Genomic DNA, 21,111 nt, shown 5'->3' with positions numbered 1-21,111 from the left:
AAAGTCAGCTCGGAGCCGAAAAAAGATGCAGACAGGGTTTCGGTGCCAAAACAACCTGCAACCGACCCAGTTTCAGGCTCTTATACAGAGGAGCATTCACTAACCTCCCAAATGCGAAAGCATAGGTTCGAGGAAGAGCTGCAATCTACCGATGTAGACCATACGCAAAAGCGTATCTTCATACAGGAGGGAACAGGGAAAATAAGCACCCTTCCCCCTATTAGAAGAAAGAAAAGACTGGAGTTCCAAACTGAACAAACACCACAAACAAAGGTGGTGAAAAAGGTTACTCCACCACCCTCTCCTCCACCTGTAATTCACGTCTCACCAGCACAAACTCCATCACATTCCCCAGCTCACACCACCATGAGCCAGGGTGACCAGGATCAGGACGCATGGGACTTATACGACGCCCCAGTGTCAGATAACAGCCCGGAGGCATACCCTACGAAGCCATCTCCACCAGAAGACAGCACTGCGTATTCTCAAGTGGTGGCTAGAGCAGCACAATTTCACAATGTAAGCCTCCACTCAGAACAGGTCGAGGATGACTTTTTATTCAACACCCTCTCCTCCACCCACAGCTCCTACCAAAGCCTGCCTATGCTCCCTGGTATGCTCCGGCACGCAAAATAAATTTTTAAGGAGCCGGTCAAAAGTAGGGCAATCACACCAAGAGTGGAAAAAAAGTATAAGGCGCCCCCTACAGACCCTGTTTTCATCACTGCACAGCTGCCACCAGATTCCGTCGTTGTAGGAGCAGCTAGGAAAAGGGCCAACTCCCACACATCTGGGGATGCACCACCCCCGGATAAGGAAAGCCGCAAGTTCGATGCAGCTGGAAAGAGAGTCGCAGCACAGGCTGCAAACCAGTGGCGCATCGCCAACTCTCAAGCACTACTTGCGCGCTATGACAGAGCCCATTGGGATGAGATGCAACACCTCATTGAACATCTACCCAAAGACCTACAAAAAAGGGCAAAGCAAGTGGTTGAGGAAGGTCAAAACATTTCAAACAACCAGATACGCTCCTCCATGGACGCAGCAGACACAGCTGCAAGGACAATTAATACATCCGTGACCATCAGAAGGCATGCATGGCTACGAACGTCTGGGTTTAAACCAGAGATACAGCAGGCAGTTCTCAATATGCCTTTCAATGAAAAAGAACTGTTCGGTCCAGAAGTGGACACAGCGATAGAAAAACTTAAAAAGGACACGGACACTGCTAAAGCAATGGGCGCACTCTACTCCCCGCAGAGCAGAGGAAACTACGGCACCTTCCGCAAGACACCCTTTAGAGGGGGGTTTCGGGGTCAGGCCACACAAGCCAGCACCTCACAGGCAACACCGTCCAGTTACCAGGGACAGTACAGGGGAGGCTTTCGGGGCCAATACAGAGGAGGGCAATTCCCTAGGAATAGGGGAAAATTTCAAAGCCCCAAAACCCCTGCAACTAAGCAGTGACTCACATGTCACTCATCCCCTCCACACAACACCAGTGGGGGGAAGAATAGGTCATTATTACAAAGCATGGCAGGAAATCACTACAGACACTTGGGTTCTAGCAATTATCCAACATGGTTATTGCATAGAATTTCTACAATTCCCTCCAAACATACCACCAAGAGCACAAAATTTATCACAACATCATTCCGAGCTCCTGGAGACAGAAGTTCAAGCACTATTGCAAAAGAATGCAATCGAATTAGTACCAAACACACAAATAAACACAGGAGTTTATTCACTGTACTTCTTAATACCAAAGAAGGACAAGACGCTAAGACCAATCCTAGACCTCAGGATAGTAAACACATACATCAAATCAGACCACTTTCACATGGTCACACTACAAGAAGTGCTACCATTGCTCAAACTACACGACTACATGACAACCTTAGACCTCAAAGACGCGTATTTCCATATACCAATACATCCATCGCACAGGAAATACCTAAGGTTTGTATTCAAAGGAATACATTACCAATTCAAAGTATTGCCTTTCGGTTTAACAACAGCACCAAGAGTCTTTACAAAATGTCTAGCAGTAGTCGCTGCACACATCAGAAGGCAGCAAATACATGTATTCCCGTATCTAGACGACTGGCTAATCAAGACCCATTCGTTATGAAAGTGCTCACACCACACAAATCAAATCATACAAACCCTCTACAAACTGGGGTTCACCGTCAACTTCGCAAAATCAAACATCCTGCCGTGCAAAGTACAACAGTACCTAGGAGCCATAATAAACACAACAAAAGGAGTAGCCACTCCAAGTCCACAAAGAATTCAAAACTTCAACAACATCATACAACGCATGTATCCAACACAAAAGATACAAGCAAAGATGATATTACAACTCCTAGGCATGATGTCTTCATGCATAGCCATTGTCCCGAACGCAAGACTGCACATGAGGCCCTTACAACAGTGCCTAGCATCACAATGGTCACAAGCACAGGGTCACCTTCTAGATCTGGTGTTAATAGACCGCCAAACTTACCTCTCGCTTCTATGGTGGGACAATATAAATTTAAACAAAGGGCGGCCTTTCCAAGACCCAGTGCCACAATACGTAATAACAACAGATGCTTCCATGACAGGGTGGGGAGCACACCTCGATCAACACAGCATACAAGGACAATGGAACGTACATCAAACAAAACTGCATATAAATCACCTAGAACTGCTAGCAGTTTTTCAAGCACTAAAGGCTTTCCAACCAATAATAGTTCACAAATACATTCTCGTCAAAACAGTCAACATGACAACAATGTATTATCTAAACAAGCAAGGGGGGACACACTCAACGCAGTTGAGCCGGTTGGCACAAAAGATATGGCATTGGGCAATTCACAACCAAATTCGCCTAATAGCACAGTTTATCCCAGGGATTCAGAATCAACTCGCAGACAATCTCTCTCGAGATCACCAACAGGTCCACGAATGGGAAATTCACCCCCAAACTCTGAACACTTACTTCAAGATCTGGGGAACACCTCAGATAGACTTGTTTGCGACAAAAGAGAACGCAAAATGCCAAAACTTCGCATCCAGATACCCACACAGGCAGTCCCAGGGCAATGCCCTATGGAGGAACTGGTCAGGGATATTTGCCTACGCTTTTCCTCCTCTCCCTCTCCTTCCTTATCTGGTAAACAAACTCAGTCAAAACAAACTCAAACTCATAATAATAGCACCAACTTGGGCAAGGCAACCCTGGTACACAACGCTGCTAGACCTATCAGTAGTACCACACATCAAACTGCCCAACAGACCGGATCTGTTAACTCAACACAACCAACAGATCAGGCACCCAGATCCAGCATCGCTGAATCTAGCAATCTGGCTCCTGAAATCCTAGAATTCGGACACTTACAACTTACACAAGAGTGTATGGAAGTCATAAAGCAAGCCAGAAGGCCATCCACCAGGCACTGCTATGCAAGTAAATGGAAGAGGTTTGTTTGCTACTGCCATATTAATCAAATCCAACCATTACACGCAACTCCAAAAGAAATAGTGGCTTACTTGCTTCACTTACAAAAATCTAACCTAGCTTTCTCTTCCATTAAAATACACCTTGCAGCAATATCTGCATACCTGCAGACTACCTATTCAACTTCCCTTTATAGGATACTAGTCATTAAAGCATTCATGGAGGGCCTTAAAAGAATTATTCCACCAAGAACACCACCTGTTCCTTCATGGAACCTAAATGTTGTCCTAACTAGACTTATGGGTCCACCTTTTGAACCCATGCACTCCTGCGAAATACAGTTCCTAACCTGGAAGGTTGCATTCCTCATCGCCATTACTTCCCTAAGAAGAGTAACCGAGATTCAGGCGTTTACAATACAAGAACCTTTTATACAACTACACAAGAATAAGGTCGTCCTAAGGACTAATCCTAAATTTTTACCAAAGGTTATTTCACCGTTCCATCTAAATCAAACAGTGGAACTTCCAGTGTTCTTCCCACAGCCAGATTCCGTAGCTGAGAGGGCACTACATACATTAGATGTCAAAAGAGCACTAATGTATTACATTGACAGAACTAAAAACATCAGAAAGACTAAACAACTATTTATTGCATTCCAAAAACCTCATGCAGGAAACCCAATATCAAAACAAGGTATAGCCAGATGGATAGTTAAATGCATCCAAATCTGCTACCTTAAAGCTAAACGACAGCTGCCCATTACACCAAGGGCACACTCAACCAGAAAGAAAGGTGCTACCATGGCCTTTCTAGGAAACATCCCAATGCAAGAAATATGTAAGGCAGCCACATGGTCTACGCCTCACACATTCACCAAGCACTACTGTGTAGACGTGTTATCCGCACAACAAGCCACAGTAGGGCAAGCCGTATTAAGAACATTGTTTCAGACTACTTCCACTCCTACAGGCTGAGCCACCGCTTTTGGGGAGATAACTGCTTACTAGTCTATGCAAAACATGCGTATCTACAGCGACAGATGCCATCGAACTGAAAATGTCACTTAACCAGTGTACATCTGTTCGTGGCATCAGTCGCTGTAGATTCGCATGTGCCCACCCGCCTCCCCGGGAGCCTGTAGCAGTTCGGAAGTTACCTTCAACTATTTGTATATATATCATTTCAACCTTATATAGGTACATACTTAGTCACTCCATTGCATGGGCACTATTACTACAATACAACTCCTACCTCACCCTCTGCGGGGAAAAACAATCGAGGATAGAGTCGACGCCCATGCGCAATGGACACAAAAGGAGGAGTCACTCGGTCCCGTGACTCGAAAGACTTCTTCGAAGAAAAACAACTTGTAACACTCCGGCCCAACACCAGATGGCGAGCTATTGCAAAACATGCGAATCTACAGCGACTGATGCCACGAACAGATGTACACTGGGTAAGTGACATTTTCATTATTTTTGGTGCTGCCTAAGCCTCGTTCGCTGTTTAATTTTCTTTGTTAATCTATCCAAGGAGCATCGTGGACTCCCCTGCATGCAATGAATTTCTGCAATGCTTGCATTTGAAACAATTAAAAGAAAGTAAGGCTTATTTCTCTGTAAAATTAAAAGGATGTATTCAAAGAAACAGCATTGCTGGCTCCAAAGATAAACCAAGGAGGACTTCTGGACTGTCGACCTTCAGGGGAGGAGGGAGGGTCAAGCCAACAAATCCCTTTTCACTTATATACCTGTTCTGAGGGCAGTAGCCTATACTTGGAATTGGTAATTAGCAACAACTCTCGAAAATGGGTCTTTTAACAACCAGTGCCATGCCTGCGGAAACATGACATGTAGATCTGAAAAGTAAACATTGCCATTTCACCAATTATCTTATTGCTGCTTTCACCGTAGATTATGCACCAGATTTGTTTCGTGGCACTGTTAGCCTCAAGCCATATGTTCCGAACGTTGAAGCTTTGGTATTCGTAACCTTTAACATTTCCGTAAGCTTCTAAATCAGTCAGTGCAAAAGTACAGACATATTTTACATAAACTAGTCCTGAATGGTAGGGTTTGAAACTAGCTGGTTATTTGTCTTTGGACATGGCCATCACAAGTAAGCAAAACTCAAGGTGAATCTTGGCTAGCTTATTATTGTGAAGTATAAGGCAGAAAGAAGTATTTGAGATATCCCTTGCGGCTGTTGAAAGAATTGGGCATAGAAATTAGTGGAAAGGTTTCAAGGCTTTTTGGCGAATTGATGAGTATTTTTGTCCAGATGACAACTAGTTACTTTTTATAGGTCTTGACAATGGTTATAATAAAATTATCTCAAAGGAGCTGTCTTGTGGTCACTAACTACTGCCTGAGTATGGTTCTTGGGCCTGGCATGGGTATTTTTCTTTCCAAGTAGCAAAAAAGCTGAAAATATTCAAGGCTAGAGAAACATTGTGCATCACAATCTGCTACATCACTGTCGTAAATTATTCTGCATGTGTTTACGTTTTAGCAACAACAGCAGGTTTGATGCCTTTCAATTCCATCCTGTTAGGGAGGGACAAGTGGGCCTTTACCTCAATATTCTTTATAGTGAGGTGTGCATTGCCATTACTTTATGGTTAGAGAGGATGTTATGTTGATTTGTATAGCGGACTAATCACCTTAGTGGGTATCCAAGCACTTGGGAAAGGTATGTTGGTGTGTGGTCCCATGGTCCTTATATGAAGAGCCAGGTCTTTAGTTTCTTGCAGAACTCAAGAAGTGAGGAAGAGGCTCTGATGTGTTGAGGGAGGTCGTAACATGTCTTGGGTGCAGTGTAGGAGAAGGAGTGACCTCCAGTTTTGCTTTTGCTGATGCAGGGAGAGTGTGCGGGAGTGAGGCAGAGGGTATGTGTCTAGTGGGTTGGTGAGAGTGTATGTTTGTATGTGTGTGTGGGAAGTTTGAATTGGCTGGGCTTGTGAATGAGGAGCCGCTGAAGCTTCCTGAGGTGTGGTGTGGTGTGGGAGGTCAAGTATGAGTTTCGTGGCTGGGTTCTGGATGGTCTGAAGTCTGTGTAGGAGTTGTTTGGCAATTCCAGCGTAGTGAGTGTTGCCGTAGTCCAGCCTTCTGGTGGTTGCTTAACTGTCTGTCTGGTGTTCTAAGACAACCATTTGAAGATCTTTCCCATCATGTGTAGGATGTGGAAGCAGGAGGTGCACATTGCATTGACTTGAGTCGTCATGTTGAGCTTGTCATCTAGGATGATCCCTGGATTTCTTGTGTGGTCTGTTGGTATGGGTGTTGGTCCTACCTCTGACAGCAATCAGGTGGAATTTCATGGGGAAGGTCTTTGTTGCCCAGGACCAGCAGTTCCATCTTGTTGAAGTTGAGCTTCAGGCAGTTGGTTCGCATGCAGTCTACTACCATGGTTATGCAGTTGGTGAAGTTGGTTCTGCTGGTGTTTGTCATGGAGAGGATGAGTTGGGTGTCATCGGCGTAAAGGTGACGGTGATGTCTTGTGATCGGATGATGTTGGGGAGCAGTGTCATGTAAATGTTGAAAAGAGTGGGTCTGAGGGATAATCGCCGTTGGACAATATCAAGTTCTTGGCCTCTGATGTGAAGGGTGGCAGCCCGACCCTTTGAGTTCTTCCCAGGTGGAAGGAACAGATCCACTTGAGATCAGATCATTGTATACCAGTCTCGTGGGCTCTTCTCATGAGGGTGTGGTGGAAGACAGTATTCAAGGCAGCGGAGTAGTCGAGCAGGATGTAGGCCGCTGTTTCTCCTTGGTCCAGGATGTGTTGAATGTCGTCAGTACCCATGATGAATGCTGTTTTGGTGCTGTGGTTCTATTTAACTTGGACTCTTGACAATTTTGCTTAGATTTGCTCACACTGCAGAAGATCATTGCACCGTTGCTGGCAGGCTAGTTCATGATGATGATGATGAACTTGCAAGGGCTCCTGCTACCACATTCTCTAGTAAATTAGTTCAGGTTTGAGGCAGAAAGGATTCATTACCACTGAAAAATACTGGAGTTTGGCAACAAATAGGCTCCATGTGGTTTCAGTGATTGTCAATGCTCATTTGTGCAGGAAAGTTATTTGTTCACTTGGATAGCTAGCTTGTCAATGATGCATTTTCAGATATTGATCTTGAAGCTTTGTGGTGCATCGAATGAATTGCACACGTGCTATGAAGTGTGGTTAGAATGAAAAAGTCCACAAATCATCCAACGCTAGGTGCCATATTAGGTTCAGTGTCAAAAGGAGGATTGTCCACAAAATATCTTAGTGATGTTATCTGCAATTAGACTAACCCAGCTTGTCTCCTTACCATCACTCAGACATTTTGTTGGTGAAAAATGTGGTCTATCTATCAGAAGAGCAGCAGTGTCTTTATGCTGCTTGATTCCATCATTGCTGATGTTTACATCTGTGCAATAACAAATACCAGTACAAATACAAACAAATACCAACTATTCCTTAGTGAGAATACATTCATATATGTTTCTGGTTAACTTAGCAAGATTGTGGTTATCTCCCCTATGCAGTAATATCCAGATGGTCATTGAACAAGTCTCAAGATTTTGAGGATTAAGAGAGGCTTGTGGGCAGATAACCTGTACCACAATCATTTATTTTGTGGCAGTTATAGATAAATGCATTTTCAGTAGTCATCATATCCTGCCTTGAAAATATTGCCTAGTTTATATTTTCATCTTACTTTTTTTACCACTGAAGTGCAGGCTTATTTAAATTGTCAAATACCTGGAATCCACATAATTCAGCAGATCCAGTGTATTAGTCAAACCTTTGTTTCTAGTATGATTTCAACATGTCTTTGATGGTTTGGTGAAAAAAGAAATGCACATTGACAGTGGGTATTAATAATATCCACATGTTTGACCTATTTTGGATCAAGAAGAAAGAAAACCATAAAACCTGGCCCCCATTAGCTGCACTACATTATTCCAAGCACACACTTGTTCTGTATATCTTCCACTGAATAGTTTTGAGGGGCTAATGCTTAGCTGTACATCGGAACCTCTTGGAACTTACTGAGTTAATATTCAGTAGTATTGGTTAATATTCAGTAGTATTAGTTTAAAATGTTGGCAGGCTAGCCTTACATTATAAACTTCCATTGTGGATGATGATGGCTGTAAACTGCTACATTACTGCAGAAGGTTATTCCGGGAGTTGGAGGCTTGAGGCATAAAGACATCTTTTCTAAATAAATAGAATATAAATAGAATTAATCTTATGTTTTTTACAGAAAGAAAGAGAGAAAATTAATGAATACAAGAGGCAAGTTCAAAATGTGGTGAATAAATCCAAGAAGATTGTGCAGCTGAAGCCTCGTAATCCGGATTACAGAAGCAACAAGCCCATTGTTCTGAAGGCGCTCTGTGATTACAAGCAGGAACAGGTATAAGGCCAGCTTACACCACACAGAATCATTTGATAAGTATGATGATTGAGCAAAAATGTTTTTTTTGTACTGTTAGATTTTAGATACAGCTGTTGTCAAAAGTACTATTTAAAACTATTTCCCCACTTTACACAATTAAATATGAGATTATGTTTTCCCAAGATTTCAGTAGATGACCATACTTGGCTACGTGGAATTCTTGGGTTGTTCTCAATAAGACTTTGTAGAACATTGCTATTTATTATGCCTCTTGCTGCAGGATGTCATAAAGTGCAGAATGCTTCCTCCCCTTTTTGGGGCTTCTAAATAGAGTTTGAACTTTTGAGCAGAGACTGGATCTTATAACTTTGACCAAAATGCAGATGATTAGTGGCTCTTGTGTTTTAGTTATGGTGTTCTTGTCAGTGTTTCTCTGTCCCAGTATGGCAGTCAGATATAAATAACTTAATGATGATTATGAGATTCCTAGTGTGTGCATATGAAGCCAATTAGTTTAATATAGCAGGTGCATTGACCAGCCAACCTATTCAGTTGGATGCTTGGTTCTCTTTTGTCAGAGTCCTTGCTTTTCTTCTTTCCTATTATAGTTTCTCACTCATCTAGGTAATACAATGGTAGATTTATGATGTGTATGTTGCCCTTTACAACATAATATTGAATTCACATCTCTGAGAAAAGATTGTTGGCAGCTGTAAAATGTAATTAATGTAGTTTTTAAGACTCGGAGTCGGGGAAGCAAATTAGCAGCTAATCGGATGCTTGAGGCCGGATTTTGACTTCCGTATTGACCAACTTTACTTGATAGTTGAGTAGCAGCATTAATTGTCTGATGTAAGTAAATGCTAGAAATATAGGTCACGGGGGTGGAGGTAAGGTATTTGGTCTCGAATCAAGCAGAATAACTTTATCCTGACTCTCCTTTGTTCAAAAATCTATGTTCTGAAGTTCTTTGTTGCTAAAAGTGTTTGCAGTAGAATCCAAGCGCAACTGATGATTGTTTAGCACACTTTAATTTAGTCGTCTTCCATCAGCTAGCTCATTCCTGAAGAGCTCATGGAGAAGGGATTGTTTGTCTTATTTGAGCTTTGCCAAGTCGCTAAGACAGCCTGTGCTATAGACCCGTGCGTAAAAAAAATGCTGCTTTTATTTGTACTCATTTGAAATATTTAGTAGACCAGCAAAAAACACCCGCAGTTTGTGGTGAGTTGTTTGGTAATTTAGGTATGGACACATTTTATAATCTTGTTTGTGTAATTTATCAGTTTTCAGTTTTATTAAATCATAATTCAGCTCTCCAATGTCTACTTTAATACATTTGGGAAATTGATACAATTTCTCTGTTTAGACATTTCATGCTGCCGGAAAATGTGATTTTAGTAGTTGCTTTAGGTTTATAAAAGAGTAAGCTAAAGGCAGGAATAGTACGTGTTTCTGTATTTCTCAAGCACTTAATTGTTGTACCTTAGCTCTCATGAATATCCCATGTCCTCAGTTCCTCAAAAAGTACTATAAGAAGTAACAAAGAGAAAAAGGTTGGGCCTTCTGTCCTCTTGTGTTAGTTATTGTCTGTTTTTCGTGTGTGCTATTGCTTTCATGAGCTGTCAATCAGCACCATTGCTTTTTGTGGATGGTTGCATTTTCTTTTAAGTTTCCCCTGGGGTTTTGTGATAGGGCACCAAGAAGTCCTTTTAGGCTGTAGTTGTGAAGATGTGAAGCTTGGAATTGAGAGCCATATCAACGGCTATAATTAGCATATCAACTTTCTTAAAGATGCAATGAAAATACTGGTCCTTTGTCAAATTTAATTACTATTAAATATTTGACTATGTATGCCTTTAGTGTTAACCATGTACAGTGCAAACTTGATCTTCAGAATCTTGTGCAGCTTACCTTTGCAAATACGTTCTATTGAGCAAAGGATCCTACTCCCAGCTTCCATGGTATTGTATCCCAAGATGGTGATTCATTATGGGATTTTCTTTCCCGTACAGCTGGAGGCAACATACACAAAGCCTCCATCAAACACTTCCCCAAATAAAAAGCCCACCCTCTTGGTTTTGCTAGTGCTCCTTTATAAACGTGTGAGCTACTTACCTTTTAAAGCCATCATAATCCTTTTGCAGTCATATACATTTGTTTAATTTCTAAAACCAAAACTTTCAGAAGATACTAATTATCCCAAAAGAGCACGTGAGATGTTGCCCACCATATGACCAGCAGGTTAATTAGTCTGTAAAAGAATGCTATCCTACTGTGAGACATTATCTCACTCTCACTCTGTGAGACAGACCTGAAGAAAGAGAGTTGGTTGTACCCTGTTCAAGACAGCTATACTCTTCCTTAGCTGATAGTTCCATTCCACTGTGTGAGACTGTGGTACCCCACCCTTTCCGACATTAATAGAGACCTTCCAAACCTTGTGCTTGGCACTGTATACAAAACCTGAGATTTAGGTGGATTTTTATTTCTTTTGAGATTGAGCGCTATTAGAACCTAGACGAGCAATATCACACCCATGTGCGTGGTTTCTCATCCCGAAAGGAAGCAGATCGCGCATGCTGAGACAGGGTAAGCTTCACCTCCTAGTTTGCCACTAGAATCAATGATATCTGCATAAAGCCACTTTGACATTATACTTCTGCTAGGATATTTAGTTTTTCATCTTCAAAAGGCAGTATAAAAAATACTGGTAGCTAAAATAAATAATAAGATTGTTTCCCTTATTTTGCTTGTGATTATCATTAGCTTTCATCAGGGTAGGTGCCGCTCAATGTCAATGTACACCTGTGCATTAAGATTTTAAAAAAGTCTGTTTCAACTGTACAAACCTCAGTTTTTTTCTTTTGTAGAAAACTATACGTAAAGGAGATGAATGCATTTTAAAGAACAACTCGGAGCGGAGCAAATGGCACGTGGCTGGCCCAGGAGGACTTGATATGCTGGTTCCCTCTGTTAGCCTCATTGTACCTCCACCAAATCCAATTGCTGTAGATCTTTCTTCGAAGTAAGTTTCAATGTCAGTAGTAGCTTTTCTAATGTTCTAATGACAATATAGCCAAGGTATCATTCCAGACACACTAATATGGCGAGTGAACACACATTCCTGACAATTGTATAATCTTCATATTGCTGGTGCTTACTTATTTACCAATGGCCCCCAGGTATAATTGTCCTCCACACAGTTCTGGTTCCTGTACCTCATCCATTCACTTATGTGATCTGTGTTCCGTGTTTGTACTCGTCATTAACATTTGTGCCATCTTGCGTGGTAGCTGAGTACACTTTGTCACTTGAAGCAGATTCTGTGTGTTGACCCATAGGACCCACATCTCGATTGGATCTGTCAATCCATTTTGGTTCTGTAGACAAGAGGGAATTATTAAGAGTTTACCGAATGCAGGAATTACACCAAAAAATGATGGATCTCCCGTCAAGCTTATTTAAAGTGTATGCCTTAAGTATATACACTCAGTAGTGTGGAAAGGACATTTGCAAAACTCTTAATAAGCTCCTCCAGTCTTTTGAAAGGAGCATCAAACTCATTTTGGCTCTGTGCAACCTCATTGCCAAAAGCCACCTCAATGCCAGTTTCCAGCTCACATACAGCAGTGACAGATCCAGAACATCACTTTCTACAGACATAGTGCATTGTTTGTTTTCATATTTATGGGTCTACCTAATTACCATTTTTGAAAGTTTCTAGCAACCTTCAACCACGTAAATTCAGAGTTTGTCATTTGAAATTTAACAAACGTTTGCCAATGCAGCTGCTGAAATATCTATTAATGAGCGAACGGAGTAAAAAATAATAATTTTGAGTTACTTCCTGAAAAAGGGTTTAATTCATGTTCAGGCAAAAGACCTAATGAAGATTAAACTTTCATTTTGTGCCCAAATTGGTGCAAATAATTTAGTGCTGTTTCTTAAATTAGGACAAAATATCAGACTGGGTCTAACTTATTTTAAAAGAAATGTGATACGTGTTTCTTCTTCCTATTTTATTTTATTTTTTTTACAAAAAAGGGCCAGTGTTGTATGCTGCCAAAAATAGCCTGAAGAGTTGCTATTGCTAACTCTCCAATATGTATTTAAAATACTAGCTGAGAATAGTTGTGTGGAGTGTCACGGCCTTTCCACATAGAGATAGAGAGATTGAGTTGGGGTATTTGTTTGCTGCAAAAATGTATGTCCGTGCCCTCTACTAGGATACCATACAAATCCAAGCTACGATTACAAAAGAACAAAGAAATTCCTCAACAAAAATTCTTTGTTGGAGGAATGTTACGGTTACAATCTAAATACACTGGAATGTGGCAGTTATATATAGAATATTCAGCTACAATTCCTGCTAATCCACTGATCATGACTTTACACTTACAATCGATAGTGATTTATTTAATAATATTGCTCATGTTGCATCACATGTGACAGAGAAAGATGAAAGGCTGTAATTTCACCAGATGCAGTTACCGAATTACATCTACAAAACACCATTAACATATGCTTAAGAACTCCTATTATATGCCCATAATTGCTGATGTTTTACTATAATTGTCTTTATATGCCACTAAAGTACCATCATTTCCTCAGAAACTGCCATCCCATTCCTGAAAGTGCTGTCATAAGCCACATAATTGCTGCCTGATGCAAACACACCATGTTCTTTACTCCTTGAAAGATACAGTTTACTTTGGAAAAGTTTAGGGATATGATTTTAATGCTCCAGCATATTTGAAGAATGTTGACCATTTGCCATATTAGTAATGTTATTGGTGATGTTATGTTGTTCGAAACTGAAATAATTATCAGTACCACAAAACATATTTTTTCTGTTGTAATCTTGAAATGTATTTTGATCTCCTATCCAGGATTGAGCAGTATTATGAATTATTTTTGTCCTTCTGGAACCAGTTGTACATCAACATGAAGAGCTTAGTGTCTTGGAAATATTGTATGATGGACATTGAGAAAATTAGAGCAATGACTCTCGCTAAGGTGTGTATTTGTGTAGTTATTAACCTTGCATGTTTTTTTAGGTCTTCTTCAATTAGCTCAGGCAAATACAAATACTTTACTCCATGCTAAGTAAAGCTAAAATGTGATTGTATCCCTTTATTCAGTGCTGTAATTAAGGAGAACTAAGCTGAAAGTGTTTTTGTTTGCGGGACAGCTTAACTCATGACCTCTGAATAACCTGGATTTTTATTCAGCACACTACTTAAGTATTGATATGTTTTTGAGCATTGAGACTAGTGGGATGTCTATATCGAGCCCTTCAGAAGCAGTGCAAATTGTTGCTACATATATTCTGGAAGTGTCCCTTGTTCTACTTTTTATAAGACATAGCTGGGTAAGCAGTTTCAAAGTGTTTTACGTGGTGGCGTCTTTTTCTCTGAGGTGGCATATACTACTACCCAGGTGTCCTATTCCTCTTTAAAGAGAATAATTACTTCAGCATTAAAATATTTTTTTCAAACAGGTGTTCTTGTTTTTTCAGTCATTCATGTGACCAAATCAGAAAGTTTGTGTTGAGCACAGGGTAGTAAAATAAGTTAAATGGTAAGTTGTATCTACAAGCATGAATGAGGGAGTGTGTAGACCTTTCTCACCTCAATGCCGGTCTGCGTACCAAAGCATCTAAAGACTTTTTAAGACATAGAAAGCAAAATTATGTTTGTGTTCTCCTTGGTCGATTTAATCATGGTCGCTGACAACTTGTGATAAATGCTCATGCAGTTCAGTTTCAAATGTTCAGATCACGGTTGCATTTCTTTTATGAAGCACCTAATTTTTGAATCTTATGTACTTATCAATCCGTGAAAAAAAAATTCATTTTAAAAAATACTGTTGTTTCACATACTTATTAAATTTGTTTTTAGCTCAAAACAATGCGTTATGAAGATTACCAAAAAGTTGTAACAGACCTGGAAATTCATTACCAAGAATTCCTTCGAAACAGTCAAGGGTCAGAGATGTTTGGTGATGAAGACAAGCGAAAGATGCAGTCTCAATTTTCAGAAGCTCAGAAGCATTATCAGACCTTGGTGATTCAGCTCCCAAACTATCAAGGTGGTAAAGTAATCCAGGTTCAGCAACCACAGCCGCAACAAGGTTTGTTTCTTCCTTCTGGCAGTACACAGAAACATGTCCACCTAGCATGGGTTTTGGGTCTGACTCCCCCCCCCCCCCCCCCCCCCCCCCCCCCAAGACTGGAAATATTCTTGTACATTTCGGTTTCTTGCTCCCAAGTTAATGATTTCTCTCCCTGTTTGTGTACCATCCTGCTTTTTGATCTATATAATGTGTATCCTTCTTCTACCGGTGTCCACGAATATTTTATATGTGCCACTCACTGGGAATGCACTTCCTGCTCCTTCCCCATCACTTTTCCCCTCTCTTTTACTTTCTTTCCCACGTCTCTCCCCCACTCCTCCCTACGTAGTCATCCTCTGTTCCTACCCTTTTCCCCCCATTCTTCCTCCATATTTCTCTTTCCTCCTTCCTTCAACACCATACACTGCTGGAGCTTGGTGTCTCTTTCATTCCCATGCTCTAATACTTCTCTATTCCTTCCCTTATCAAGCCATCCATTGTTGGGCACTATTTGGTATGCAAATACATGTAGAATTGCTCTTGCCATGGCAAAGCCAACAGCAGCCTTCTTAGAATTTTATTTTATGTACTTTCAAAATGGTCGACATGCTACATGTATACGCAACATGATGGGCATCTTGTAATGGTTTAAGCGTAAGCATACTTAATAATAATATTACATAAATAATCCTGGGTTTAAAGGCATGTATGTGGCTCAAAACTGTAATCATATTTTTCTTAGTTAATTCCCCACATGTATGATAAAACAATGCAATGGTTTTGATGTAGTTATGAAGTGTGTTAAATGTATTTTGATGTTGTGTCTTTAAGATGTGGACAAAGCTCCTCAAGGAGCAGTCTATCCTCGTTAATACGTATAAGTTATCACTAAGCAGCTGTAGTTTTCTGCTGTCTTCGCCTACCAGTGGTCTTTATCCAGCCATAAAACTATCCACAACAACAGACCTCCAGTTTTTACCTGTGAACACCTCATAATAAAAACTGTTTGGGTTTTGAAGCATGATCTAGACATTAGGTAGACATATTTTCTTCCCTCTGACGTCAGTGCTGGGAAAGCATCTCTGGGATGCAAGTGACAACATGAGCCTTTTTAGATGGCAGTTTGAGTCAGTGGCCTTAACACTCATCCCTGTTCCTGGCAAGAGACTGGGGAGGTTAAAACTGGTGCTTCACCCTCCCTGTGCTGCTCAGCCTCAATTTCCACTGTGTTGACAGTTCCATTGTGCGCCTGTAACACACTAGCTTACCACGTCTTCCAAATCCACTGGTAATATTGCAGCGCCCCTTTCAATCCAGAAGACTGAATTGTGCCTTGCACTCCTTTTGTTTGTCCTATGTTCACAGCTGCTGCTGGGGAGCTGCACATGTGCATCTGCTGTAAACTAGTAATGTTATTTTCCAAAGTAGATTATGGGATTTCTATGGTAGACCTTTTAGCTTGTACTACTTGCCAAATGCGGGGGTGAGCATGGCTTTGAGTTTTCAGACAGGGAATGAGAGAGGTACCAAAGTGTGCTGGAACTCCAGCTTGCTGGCAAATGTACGGCCTGTCGTAGCTACTAGTCCTGACTCCTGCAAACATATACACACACCTTTAATAGAATCTAATCATAGGGATAGTCTCCCATCATCAATTCATTACTGACTGCTATTGGAAAGGTGGCTTTTCTGGTGATAATACTGAAAAGTGATCATTCTGGGAGAAGAGGAATTTCAGTTACAAATTATGGTAAAAAATAGCGTATGTTGAGTATGTACCTTGAGAAAATGTATGCTACTTCCATCTGCAGATGATATGATGGATGGATGTTATATTTTGGCTTAAGGAAGAGGGGAACCTCTTGTCTTAGATCTGCCAGCGGAAGCTAAATGGTACCTCCTATGTGTAATTTGTGCATAACTGTTGCCAGTGTTTCTTCATAGACAGTAGGTTGAATACCTCAGTTAGGTTTTCATGTGACTTTTAGGTTTTAAAGTGCCTCCATTTGATAACCAGTTATGAAAGATTTTCTTAACATAGCCATGGTATTATTTATTCAATTCTGATTTCACTTACTTCCCGACAATATCTTTGGAGCTTGAGCATGCATATCCTGTACTTCTAGTCACAAACATTAGATGTTCAGCTACTGTTGTTTTGTTTCCTCACACAGACACTTTCTTTGGTAATATGTCTTCTTATTTTGATTTGCATTGTAGTTACTAAGGACGTGGTCACTAAGGTTAGCTCGTCATCAAATGGATATGTGGAAACTGACAGAGGTCAACAGATTGATAGAGAGCGAGAGAAGCAGGAGACACAGCTGTTGATTCAGCTCCAGAGGATTCGTCAGCGGTTGGGAAGCTATGAGATGAGTTTGTTTCAAAAGAATGCATTTAATCTGGATCAAGAAGCATTTAAAGACTTTGCTATCCGTATATCAGACTTGGAGGTATGACCCATAGATCAATTTCCAAAATTGTCTGAACTTTATTTCTAGAATAGCTTAACAGTTCAGTAATATGCATTTTGTTTTAAATTGGGGACAAAGTTGTAAGGGGTAAAACTGACATAGTATTGGATCTAAAACGGACTATAAAAAAAAAAAAATGACCCAGACTGGCATAAGTGGCACGGCAGATTCACTGCTAGATCTTTATGGAAATCGCTAAACAATACTCAGGCTGTCTGACTTGAGTGGGGCCAAGTCAACATTTTGTGAGCCAGCTGTGGTGACCCTCCATTGTGCTGTGTCAAAGAGTTCCTGGTATTTTCAGGTACCCCCTCCACTTCCCTTTTCCCAGGGGAATCAATGTTCCTTCAATCATTTGCTTCCTGCTCTTCCCCCTTTTGAAAGTCTGGCAAAAAATATTTAAAAGATTCTTCCCTCTTCTGTCGGCAGAGGTATGGCTTGTTGAATTTGGCACCCCAGCTTCTTTGGCCTTGGGTACTTGCCTTGCTCCAAAAATGAATCTGTACTGCTCTCTGGAGATAAGCTGACCCACGACATGGAGGAGTGGACTTTGCAGAAACATAAATGTGCATTGCACACACCTGGCCAGACCTTAAGTAGAGATATGTGCCCTGAAATAGGATTCAGGGCTTGTGGGAGACAGAAGACGTTCAAAACCGTGCGTTTGATGAGACTGATCAATTTGATTCACGTCAAAATTTCATTGATATTTTTGGGTCCTGTATCACACATTTTCACTCGGAGGTATACAAAGATTTTTTTCTTTCACATTATACCTTACGCTAACATCTCATTGACTGATGCAAGTTATCCTCATTACGGAACCATTAAAATCTCCATTGCTGTTCCAGAGATATTGTGTTTGAAGACACATTATAATCCTACCCCTAGAATTCTGTCCCCTTAGACCATTCCTGGACTCTTGACACATACAAGGGTATTTTGGATCACTTGGGCGTCCGTGTCACCCAAATACTTTGAAGTATTTGAAAGATATCTGTTTTTTGTGGCTTACTGTGGGTCATAGCCAATTTACATAATGAGTAATCCTCTGTTTGAGGCTGTGTAGACCTGTTGGAACAGAAGCTGTTTCCAATATGAACAGTGTTTAGTGTCCCTCAGTCACTGACCTTTGGAGCCAGGGGGCCCTGTTAAAATGACATTTTGACCCTGCACTGGTCATGTTATTATTTTTGAGCCATCATTCTGCTTTGGAAAGATGCTCCAGTTCACCTTTAGTTGGTGAATTTGACGTGCTTAAAAATATTTGCACCTGAATACATTTTGACAGAGCTTTACTATCTGGAGTTGAATCCATTGAGATTGGCGTTCTTGTTCCTTGGGCTGTTAGACTCTGTGACAAAGGGCAGAGATGAATATATTTGATGTATTTGTAACATGCAGTCTGGCTTCTTTGTTATACCGCTCAGTGACAGCAAAGATAACCATATTACAACATCTGAGACAGAATTGTTCCTGACGACAGCTTCCTGATCATTGTCTAATAAGATAGTGTCATACATATGCACAGTGTTAAATTGAGTACAGTGACCAGCAACTGCATAAAGCACTATCAATATGTTTTACCCTGTATCTTAATCCTAGCCATCCAGAGACCTTTCTGGTTTGATTGTTTTTGCTCATTATTTTAACTATCCTAGTTTTCTTAATTGTAAATAAAAACATTCATTTGAAAAGTATTGGCTCATAGTAGATATTGAGTTGTGGGGGACTATAGGGGTACTGCAGTTACCAAAGATGGGATTCCTAGATGAAAAGCACAGTGCATTGAAATATTATAAGCTCTCTGTAAAGATGTTACCAGAGAGATCAAGAAGTCCACTGGAGGGAAGACAGCTACTCTGCTTTACTCGGATGATATTCACTACACAAAAATGTATATTGCAACAACCTGGAGTTACAATCACACTTTAAGAAGACGTAGACACATTGATTCGTTATATCGGCAAGACCAAAACCTGGTCAGTCAGTACCTATGAATATTTAGGAATGCTCCAAGTCCTAACTCCGCCACTGTAAGGCGTAAACACTACTTAGTTGTCAATACACAACTTCTGAATTTATAGCAGATTTACACAAATTAATCATTTGTCATAATGGTACTCAGCTTCATAATTGTTATGGATCTATATGAAGCTTACACCCTCCCTATGATGCTGTAGCGGTTATCTTAAATATGGAGAAGCCAATGTCCGATAACCCCCTCTTGTTAAATCATAAGAAAAAAATAATTTGTACTCATCACCCAAAAGCAAACTTGACAGCACTCTTCAGAATGAACTCAGATTTGATGGTTTCCACCCACCCCTCACTTCGCCAGTGGCATCAGCAAGATGGCCAAGTGTGGAAACGTCTTTGAATACTGTTTGAAAAAATTAGGCATCTGTTGGCACCCACACAGCTGGAAACATCTGCTCATTCGCTGATCATTTTTCATCAGGACTTCGGCAAAACTATTTTAGCTGGGATCCCTCAGGCATCAATCCCTCTCATTAATCAGGACTTTTTTTCATGCAATAGCTCAACTAATATCTGTGAAGAGAAAGGTCAGCAACACCATGATGAAGATACCATGTTGGCTTCTAATGCCGGGCAGAATAAAATTTCAATTTTTCTTTCAAATTTATAAGGCTGTAGATGTTGGCATTACTCCTCACCTGGCATCTCTGCTCACCGTCGCCAGAGGACAAATGGGGTGTTCATAGCGAAGATACACTTAGCCTGGAAATAGCAAGTGGTCTTTTATTAATGATGAAACCAGTTCCAAAACTCTCACCTGCCCACTTCAGACACCAGACCTTCTTGACTTCAGAAAACTATTTCAAATACCAAATTCATCTGAACATATCTTGCTTGTATTCCATGCCTTTGTTTTTCTCCTTTTCCCCTCCAACCAGCAGTTGAAAATGTTATTATAAGCCTTTCTTTTTGAGAAGCCCTGCAGTATCTCTCGTTTTTATTGTTAAATGTAAGCACATTTGTGCCTTTTAGGTACATTAGCAATACAAAATAAGTATACTGTTTATTAAATGTAATATCTCAGCAGTGCACAGATATGATATTGTAAAATATTGCTGTACATCTGCATGAAGATAGCATCCAAGTGTGGACACTGCTGATGACCTTCAATGTCAGATGAGAGTCTCAATACAGACATGTTAGTGGTCGACACCGTCAGTTTTAATTATTGAAGCATTAATTGTAATTGTAGCACCATAATCACTGTATCATGGATGTGATGTGAGTCTATTAACCAGTCAATCTACCACAAGTAACTCACATGTTTCAGTTTGAAGGTACATTTGTATCTAGAGAGCTTTAAAGGTTTCACCACATGATTTTTTTGCTTTTGATAATACACTGACAAACAAATGCTGTGTTCACTGACGTTTTTGATCTGTACTGTTTACAGGGCAAGAGAAGTGAGGCCCAGGCATTGTATGCAGAACTCAGCAAGATTAAAGAACTGATGGTCACCCTTAAGGGCTCAGACAAGTCATCCTATATACAGTCCGAGCTGAGTTTACTGTTTCAGAAAATGGATAATGTCAATGATTTCTCTTCAATCTACTTGGAGAGGTATTTGAAAGTAATCTCATCTAATATACTTGTGCTAATTATTATGTTCCAGCATCTTGTCACATTAGAATTTATAATACAAT

The 21,111-nt window shown here is 40.6% G+C and overlaps 1 protein-coding gene across 4 annotated transcripts in view; it reads left to right on the top strand.

The window, feature by feature from the left end:
* DSP (desmoplakin) overlaps window positions 1-21,111 on the top strand; it is a 198,658-nt gene that overhangs the window by 95,899 nt on the left and 81,648 nt on the right. For all 4 annotated transcript variants that reach the window (XM_069217283.1, XM_069217275.1, XM_069217266.1 and 1 more), the window contains exons 11-16: window positions 8,706-8,858; window positions 11,711-11,865; window positions 13,730-13,856; window positions 14,741-14,972; window positions 17,175-17,407; window positions 20,862-21,028. In XM_069217283.1, the coding sequence (XP_069073384.1) occupies window positions 8,706-8,858; window positions 11,711-11,865; window positions 13,730-13,856; window positions 14,741-14,972; window positions 17,175-17,407; window positions 20,862-21,028 (1,067 nt within the window). The remainder of the gene's footprint in view (window positions 1-8,705; window positions 8,859-11,710; window positions 11,866-13,729; window positions 13,857-14,740; window positions 14,973-17,174; window positions 17,408-20,861; window positions 21,029-21,111) is intronic.

This window comes from Pleurodeles waltl, chromosome 2_1, assembly GCF_031143425.1.
Source record: "Pleurodeles waltl isolate 20211129_DDA chromosome 2_1, aPleWal1.hap1.20221129, whole genome shotgun sequence".
NCBI classification, from domain to species: Eukaryota; Metazoa; Chordata; class Amphibia; order Caudata; family Salamandridae; genus Pleurodeles; species Pleurodeles waltl.
Note: the sequence above shows the minus strand (reverse complement) of the source record. Positions and strands in the feature narration are given on the sequence as shown.